This window comes from Tupaia chinensis, unplaced genomic scaffold (genome assembly GCF_000334495.1).
Source record: "Tupaia chinensis unplaced genomic scaffold, TupChi_1.0 Scaffold144276_1, whole genome shotgun sequence".
NCBI lineage: Eukaryota > Metazoa > Chordata > Mammalia > Scandentia > Tupaiidae > Tupaia > Tupaia belangeri.
This window is the reverse complement of record NW_006204133.1, coordinates 7066563-7076118: the sequence shown is the minus strand read 5'-3', so window position 1 is coordinate 7076118 and position 9556 is coordinate 7066563. Positions and strand designations below refer to the sequence as shown.

The following is a 9556-nucleotide window of genomic DNA, read 5'->3' as shown; positions in this document are numbered from 1 at the left end:
GGGTGTGTGGGGGGGGGGGGGAGTGTTGTTGCTCACAGAATAAATAAATAAGCACAAATTGGCAACTGTGGACCAGCTGACAGGAAGCAGTGGGGGGCTCCAGGCTGAGACAGAGTGGTGCATGCTACAGAATGAAGACAGCCTGTCACTCTGCGGACATCAGAGGAGGGGGGGTGAGGGAGGTGAGGAATAAGGCCGAGTGACGTGGCATTCCGAAAGGGAGACTCTGATCCTCAAAGAGCTTCTTCTGGAAGCTGTGACTGTTGCATTGTTTCATGTTCAACAGGAGAGAGCTGCCCTGAGGTACTTGAGTGGAAAGGTGGAGGAAGCCATGGGGATGGACCCGGCCCTCCTGTGGAGAGCGCAGATGACATGCTCCCAGAATGCACTGAGGAGCGAGGCAGAATCCTGACAAGCCGTGTGGCTACAAGACACTACTGCCTCCTTGTGCCTCCATTTCTTCATCTGTGAAAGCGAGAGGCAAGGCCTGCCACTTGCCGGAGGCTTAAACAAGGTCAGGCGTGCAGTGAGCTGACCCGGGGCTGGGCAAACTGAACACACTCCAAGTGTTAGCGATTGGAGTGCACTTCAACATGTTCATGGACAAATAGTTAAAACAAGAATCCATTTCGTGCCCCAAACTTCTAAAATCCATGCATAATTTTTTCATAATGCACATTTTACACGAGCTTTCTGAAGAACCCTCATATTATTAGCAAGTTTTCAGAATGGGTTGTTAATGGAAACACAGTGAAAAGGGGACTCAGAAGACACATTAAAGAAACAACAGCATCTCATGAAGAACAAGGAGAATTAGATGTAACTCCATTTCCTTCAAAACATAAAAAACGGCCATCAGTTCATTTCTTCACAATTAGTCCACGTGGATTTCTCTAGCTCTATGCCCATAATAGTGGAATGCCCAGGGGACCCCAACCTGAGCCATGAAGCTCTGGAGGATGGTAGGGCCCTGATTCTATGAGCATTCATAAAGAGGGGTCTCAGAGAGTGGGACCCCAAAGGCCTGTATAGTGGTGGGGTATTCAATACAGCACAAAATTTGAAAGGCATATTTTTAACCAAAGGCAAGTAATAGTTTGATGAATGATTCTCACTCGCTGCCGGATTTGATAGAGATTCCGTGATAGTATTTCTCGAATTTCATCCATTTCTCCAGGTGTGAGCTTCCTTATTTTTTCTTCACGACAGTCACTGTGTTCAGAAAAAAAATATTTTACTATTCAGCAAATAGTAGAATCACTGAATTTCTTACTTAATGCTATAAAGGCATTATTTAAAAAGAAGTATAGTTTAGGAACCAGCAGTTAGCGTAATGGCTATGTTGCTGAACTCCCATGTAAAGTTGACTGTGGCTCGAGTCCCAGACCCGGTGGCTTAAACTCATGCAGGGCAAGTGTGCGTGCATACCCAAGATCCCGAGTGGAGAATGGAGAAGAGAATGGAGGAGAAGGGATTGAGGCATGGCCATCCCCCCTGGGGGGTGATTTCTCGCTTTCTGTCTCTTTGTCTGTCTCTGTCTGTCTGGTGAGCACACGTGCCCTGTAGCATAAACCTCTAAAAAAAAAAAAAAAAGTATAGTTTAAAAATAACACTTAGGAGTTATTCAATGTTTTCAGATGTTTTAAACACTTCAAAATAGTTAATATTTAAAAATAATTTTAAAATTGGGGACCAGCAGTTAGCGTAATGGCTGTGTCACTGGACTCCCACATGGTCAGCCGGGGTTCGAGTCCCGGACCCGGTGGCTTGGAACTCCCGCCGGGCGCAAGTGCGTGCGTGCCCAAGATCCCAAGAGGAGAATGAAGGAGAAGGGATTGAGGCATGGCCATCCCCCCTGGGGGGTGATTTCTCACTTTCTATCTCTCTCTGTCTGCCTGGCGAGCGCACGCACCCTATAGGAAAAACCTCTCCAAAAAAAATTTTTTTTTTAATCTTCTTCTTTCTTTTTTGAATGCATTTTTGCCATAGGACACATGTGCCCACTGGAGACACACAGAAACAGAAAGTGAGAAATCCCCACCCACCCCCCGGGGATGGCCATACTGCAAACCCTTTTCCTCCATCCTCCTCTTGGGATTTAGGGCATGCACACACACACACACACTCAGTGTAAGCTTCAAGCCAGGAGTTCGGGACTCGAACCACAGTCAAATACATGGAAATCCAGTGACATGATCATTATGCCATCTACTTGTCCCAATAATTAAAAATTCTAAAACTGATTTTAGTAACAAAATCAGTCCTGACAGGTTTAATCGTGAACAAGTATTTGCAGTCTATTTGTGCAATGTTTCTAAGGAAGAAAACCTACCTGATAAGGGCTGATAACGCCATCATGTAACTATTTCTAACAATCCATAAAAATACAGAATTGTCTTTTCCAACAGAAATGTGAATAGCTATATTTTACTATTAAATCCTTGTTTTTTTAAAAAAAAACTTTGTTATGAGGATCTGCAAAATTCATTTTTTAAGGATTAAAATTATTTTTTAAAAATGTTTATTTCACTCATGACAGTGAGAGAGAGAGGGAGAGAAAGAGGGAGAAAGACAAGCACGCTCCACAGGGTCTCACATCCCAGTGTTCCCACTCCGGCCCTCCCCACCATTCAGGATCACGGGTACACGCCCGACAGGTACTATTCCACCTGGAAGCCAATCCTCTGGTCTTCCGTAAGCTCCAGCATCACTGAGCAGTGTGTTACCGCTGCGCCACCGAGTCGGCCCAGCAAACACGCCATTTGTTACACGCATGTACATGCCCTCGATCCTTGTCACTTGTGGGTCCCACCTTCCTGGGCCCACCTACGTGCCACAGTGTACTTGTAAACCCAGTATCCAAACGTTTGCAGACTTGGAGAGAATGGGGAAAACTCTGACTTACTTAACACACACTCCCAGATGGTGCGGAACGAGGTGATACATAGTAGTATCACAAAGTAGACACATGTGCAACCACTACCCAAGTGAAACACAGCACAGATTAGAATGCCGGAAACCACTTCAGGCCACTCCCGGTCAATCACCACCTCTCCTTCGTCTTCTTGACTTCAAATACATACCATAGATAAGTTGTATGGACTGGGTTGTCTGAAAAGTCATGACGTGTTCTTATATAGAAAAATATGCCATGACTTTTCTGACAGCCTAGTAGATGTGAATTTTACTTCCAAGGAATAATGCAATATATTTAAAAAAAAAAAAAAACAGAGCACGTATTTTGTACATTTTCTAAAATTATCTCTTTCTCCTTTTTCCAGTTTCAAGTTGCAAGAGTCTTCTCCAACTCTAGGTTGCCTTCTCACTCCTTTAATCATGTACTAGGTTGGCCCTGAAGTCTAGTGGTTAAGGGAGCCCAATCCCACGTGGCTGACCATGGTTCGAATCCTTAAAAAACATGCTGAGCATGTGCACATATGTGGCCAGAAACTGGACAGGATGGAGAACCGGAGAAGGGGCTATGGCATGACCACACCCCATTAGGAGGTGCTTTCCCCCTCTTTCCTTCTCTCTGTCCCTCTGTCTCCCTCTGGCAAACACACATGTCCTCTGGTAAATAAAAACAACATAATTAGATAAGCAAAATCTTATGATTTTCATATAGTTTAATGTTATCAACCATTGGTGCTTTGGAGGTTAGTTTATAAGGAGGACATTCTCTTCCATCATCTTCAAAAGTTTTATGATCTCACCACTCATGTTCAGGTCTACAAGTCTAAATCAAGCCTACACCTTGACTTGATCCAGTGTGAGGTAGTGTTCATTTTCACTCCATCTCCATATGAATCCCTAGCTGACCTCGGTCCATATGTATGAGGCCATCTTTTCTCCACTGTAAACTTCATCATTAATTAAGTGTGGCTATGTGGCTGGGTCTGGTAGGGACTCATCACTTCCTTCAAATGGCTTATTTGTTCTTGTTCTGATAACACACTGTCTTAATCATATAGCTTCCTAGTAATTCTTGTTACCTAAGAGTGTGAATCTCTCCAATGGGTTCGTCAAAATCGCCCAGGTTCATTTTGGCCCTTCACATATGGAAATGTCAGGATGGGCCCGTCCAGCCTCACGCAGTCACACGCACAGACTCCCAGGCATGTCCCAGGATTCTGAACGGCATTGCTTTGCATCCACAGGTCAACTGGAGGCGCTCTGCAAGTCTTACGATGTTGAATCTTGCTGTCCTTCCTTATCAGCATTGTTAAGGCATCTGTTTTGCATTCAACATGTAGTTTTCTATGTAAAAGTTTCATGCACTTTCTCTAAATTTGATGTTGACATGTATATGTTTCATGTTACTTGACTAAGCATTTTTTTAAAAGTCAGCTTCTGTTTATTGATCCCTAAACTATTTAATTTTTTAAAATGTATTTAGAAACATGGATAGATTTACTTATCTACTTATTGTATCTATTTATCTGTATCTTCTTACGTCCATTTACTTATTATGTCTATTTATCTTTTAGGGTTCTTCTATAAAAACAATCAGGTTGTTTTTGAATAATGACAATTTTTTAAAATAATTATTTTATGTAATGGTTTTATTTATTATTATTAATTTCTAATTTGATCAGAGAAAGTGAGTGAAAATGAGAAAGTAAATTGCTAAGTCCAGGACTCGAATCGCAGTTGGCCACGTGGAAGTCCAGCACCTTAACCACCATGCCACCTCCTGGCCCCAAGAACAATGAGTTTCATTTCTCCTTTTCCTATCCTTAATATGTTTTCTTTTTCTTGCCTAGCACTACTAAAATATTAAATTAAAATGGTAATAATAGGCATCCTTGCTTTGTTCCATATCAGGATAAATCTTTCAACATTTGAACCTTAAAAATATATGCCATAGGACGAGAAGGTGGTGTAGTGGTTAAGGTGCTGAACTCCCATAAGGCCAACCACAGTTCAATTCCTGGACCTGGTAACTTGAAAATCATACAGGGGCACGTGTGCGTAGGTGTCCAAAGTCTCAAGAGGAGAATGGAGGAGAAAGGACTGCAGCGTGGCCATCCTCCCTGGGGGGGATGATTTCTCACTTTCCCTCTCACCTTCTTTCTCCATCTCTCTCTCTAGAGTGAGTGCATGCACCCAATGGCAAAAGCCTAAAAACAAACAAAAATATTGCTGACAGTTTTTAGTGAAAAAGATTTATCTACTTAAGAAAGGGTACCTCTACCCTAGTTTGTTTAGATGTAGAAAAAGAATAAATATTGAATTTCATCATTTTCTGGCTTCTGTTACAGATAGATGACAACCTGTGATTTTTCTCCTTTATTCTGTTCAAGTGGTGGATAACTTTGAACGATTTTTTGACTGTTAAATCAGCCTTGAAATCCTGGAATAAATTCCAAACAAGTGTGACGCTTACCCTTATTATATGTCTCTGGATTTGGTTTGCTAATATTTGCTTTGAATTTTTACAGAAAGTCTATGAGTATAGTCTATAATTTTCTTTTTTAGTAAAAGTCTTGTGTTTGTTATCAAAACTGCTGGTCTCATAAAATGATTTAGGAAGTTTCCTTTTCTTTCTTAATATCTGTCAGATTAGTGTAAAATTGGCATTATTTTTTTCTTCAATGTTTGGTAGAATTCACAAATAAAAACACACACAGTCTTAGTTTCCCTTGTTGACAGGGTTTTAATTACAGATATATTTACTTGCTACTTTAAGGATTATTCAAATTTTCTATTCTTTTTTGATATATTTTTCTTTTTTTTTTCTAGAAAGATTTTTGCTATAGGGCACATGGACTCACCGGAGAAACAGAGAGGGTGTGGCCATGCTGCTTCTCCTTCATTCTCCTCTCAGGACTTTGGGCACACACACACTTGCACCCTCCATGAATTACAAGTCACCAGCTCTGAGACTTGAACCACGGTCAGCCATGTGGGAATTCAGAGCCTTAACCATCATGTCATTTGGTGGCCCTCCGGCTATGGGATATAGTATCTTGCTTCTTTTTCTAATTTCACAGAATGGGTGCTCAGATGACTGGTTTTCACAGGTCTTCATTCTAATATTAAGAAACTTCCCTTTAAATACTTTTTACACAGATCTAATGTATCATATTTTCATTATATTCCCATTCAAAATATTTTCTCATTGCCATCATGTTTACTTATTTGACCATATTCTTAGTTAATTTATAAAATAAAGGAATACTTTAGGCTTGATGATGTTTTATATATATATTTTTTTTTTTGATTCCCTTTTGGTAAGACACTATACTTTGTATGAAACTTTTTAAGCCCTGTGAGTCTACTAATCGGAATGTTGAAAACTAAAATTTCGTCTGCTTATTCTGTTATTTGGAGAAGGGTGTTGTCATATTCTGCTCCAATGATGAATTTGTGTATTTCTACTTGTGAGACTCTCATGTTTTGTGTTTGCCATCTTGTGACTATGTTATTATCTATACACTAACCTAGAATTGCTGTAGTAAGCCCGTGTCATCATGGACTGTATTTCTTCATCCCTAAACACATTTCCCTTCACATTGGCATGGTCTGATAATATTATACAAACTTTCTTTTGTTTGGTGCTGTCAGGGTATAGCATTGTTTTCAATTCTTTTATTTGTAACTTTTCTATATCTGTCCTCCTGAGTGCTTCTTATAAACAACATCTAGTAAGAGGGGGGGGGGGGGTTGTTTTTCTGCATTTTGATCACTTCACTTTTAATTGGCATGTTTAGTATATTTATATATAATGTAATTACCTGTGGGTTCAACTTTAGCATACCACTATTTATATTCTATTTGTCTGGGCCAATGTTTTATATTTTTTCTTTGTTGCTTTTTTATCATTTATTTTATTTCAGTTTTCCTTTCTTGTAGATTGTCAGTGATATTCATTTACAATATGATCACCTTGGATTAATCACTGACATAAAATCTGAAATAAGTTATTATTTTCACTACTTTGTGAACAACGCAAGGATATTTAAACACCTAACATTTTCCAACTTACAAGCTATTATTGCTATTTATTTTAATTACATGCATATATTTAAAACCCCAGTTATTACTATAATTTTGTAGTTAATAGTCATTTAAAACATGCCAAATATTTGCCATCTCCATTGCCTTCAACTCCTTTGTCTCTAAGCTTCTCTGTGAGATTCTTTTCCTTCTGTCTAAAAACCTTTTGTGTTGGGAACCAGCAGTTAGCGTAATGGCTGTCGCTGGACTCCCACGTAGTCAACCGTGGTTCGCGTCCCAGACCCGGTGGCTTAAAACTCACGCCGGGCGCGTGTGCGTGTGTGCCCAAGATCCCGAGAGGAGAATGGAGGAGAAGGGATTGCGGCATGGCCATCCCCCCTGGGGGTGATTTCTCGCTTTCTGTCTCTCTGTCTCTCTGTCTGTCTGGCGAGCGCACGCACCCTATAGCGAAAACCTCTCAAAAAAAAAAAACCTTTTGTGTTTACTTCAGGGCAGTGGCTTTTATTTGGCTAAAAAATGTTTCAATGTTTTGATCCACACTTTTTTTTAGTTAACTTATTTATATCTTATTTATTTTTTAGGTTTTTGCCCAAGGGCATGTGCACTTGCTGGAGAGAGACACAGAGAGAGGGAGAGTGAAAAACACACGCCCTCAGGGGGATGGCCACTCTGTGATCCCTTCTCCTCCAGTCTCCTCTTGAAACTCTGGGCATACACACACACACCCAGTGTGTCTTCCAAGCCACCGAGTTCCGGACTCGAACAGCATAGTCAGGCAGGTGGGATACAACTGCTTTAACCCTCGGACCATGGGCTGGCCCCAATTTTTTTTTTTTTTAAGTGTGATAGGGTATGTACCCTATCACAAATACAAGGATTGTATATGTGATACATACACAGAGATGTGTACAATCCTTACACATATACAAGGATTGGGAGAGAGAGAATGTGCCCCTTATTCTTTAATGGAACCTAATTGGCCATATGGAATCTGGCTGCTTCTGCTAGCCCTCCCATTTTCTAGTTGAAGACCCTCAAGCTTAGGGAAATAGAAGGGCGAGTTCAAGGTCACACAGCAAGTCAGCTGCAGAGCTAGGACTACAAATCGGTCATTCCCTGCTCAGCCCACTGCTGTTTTTAATGAACATGTTTGTCTTTGAGTCATCCTAACCACTAGCTCCTTTTATTATGAGCTGTGTAAATTCTCCTACTTTTTATAGAGGGCCTAAGGGTCCTAGTAAAAGTTATAGTTTCTATGGTTGAGTATAATGTGGAGCGTCCTCCTCTCTGTCACTGGCTTAAGTGAGTTTCGAGCTTCTCAGAAGAAACCATTAGAAACCAGTCGTTTCAGTCACTTCTGTGACAGTGGTGCTTCCGTGATAACTGCACTTGCTGAGTTACTGAAGTGATGGCTCTGCTACTGACTCACCAGGCTGGGTCGTTAATTTCTTATTTTTAAAATTATGGAGACAAGGGCCAGCAGGTGGCATAGTGGTTAAGATGTTGGAATCCTACCTACTCTACCACAGTTTAAGTCCTGGACCCGGCAGCTAGAAACTCACATCAAGTGTGTGTGCATGCGTGCCCAAAATCCTGAGAGGAGAGTGGAGAAGGGACTGCGGAGTGGTCATCCACCCCACCTCCCGCGGGGGGTGATTTCTTGTTTCCTGTTTTTCTGTCTCTCCAGCGAGTACACATGCCCTATAGAAAAAAATCTCTCCAAAAAAAGTAATTAATTAAAATAAAATAAAATTAGGGGGACAAAGACAATAGCTCTCCTTTGGAAAAAAAATGGATGTTATCTTACTTTCTTACTTACTTACAGTGGATCTCAATTCTGGCTGCATGTTAGAAATATTTCAGGAGCTTTAAGTATACCTATGCCTGGTGCTTGTTTCCATCCATTCTGATCTCCTTAGCCTGGAGGTGGGGCCTAGGAGTCTATTATGGGAATGTTCCCATGGTGTTTCTAACATCTGGGCTGAGTGGAGGACCACCACGCAAGACGGTCACCGCTGTTCTTTCCCAGCTTTCAACAACCATGCTATGAATAGTTTGCGAGAAAATAGTGAACATGCAGTTACAGGTGTATGCATAGCAGCAAATATAACACACCTTAAAATGTTTCATCTCTCAAGGTTTGCCAAAGGGGCTTCAATCTACTTTCAATAAACACCGAATTTCCCAAAGCAAATATGATAAAGGTATAATTATCTTAGCCACTGCAAAGTATTTTCTGACCAGTCAATTCTAAAATAACATAAAATACAACATAATGTACACATTTCTAGACCTTCACTTTTTTTTTTATGAGAAATGTTTTGTGTGCACTCAGCGGAAGACAGAGTGAGAAATTGCCTCCCACAGGGGATGGCCATGCCACAATGCCTTCTTCTTCATTCTCCTCTAGGAATTTTGGAATGGATACACATGCGCCTGGTGTGAGTTTCAAGCTTCTGGGCCTGGGACTTGAACCATGGTTGGCCACCTAAGAGTACGCTTTAACCACTATCCAATTGCTGGTCTTGGCCTTTACATTTTAACCACAATCTCATTCTGCTGTGAGAGCTTAAGGCATCTCTCTAGCTAGGGCACA

The 9556-nt window shown here is 41.0% G+C and overlaps 1 protein-coding gene across 1 annotated transcript in view; it reads right to left on the bottom strand.

Annotated features, from left to right (window-relative positions):
• Window positions 1–9556, bottom strand: part of SLC9A2 (solute carrier family 9 member A2) — a 128180-nt gene that overhangs the window by 7947 nt on the left and 110677 nt on the right. The window contains exon 10 of the mRNA XM_006166648.3: window positions 1116–1212. Within this exon, the coding sequence (XP_006166710.1) occupies window positions 1116–1212 (97 nt within the window). The remainder of the gene's footprint in view (window positions 1–1115; window positions 1213–9556) is intronic.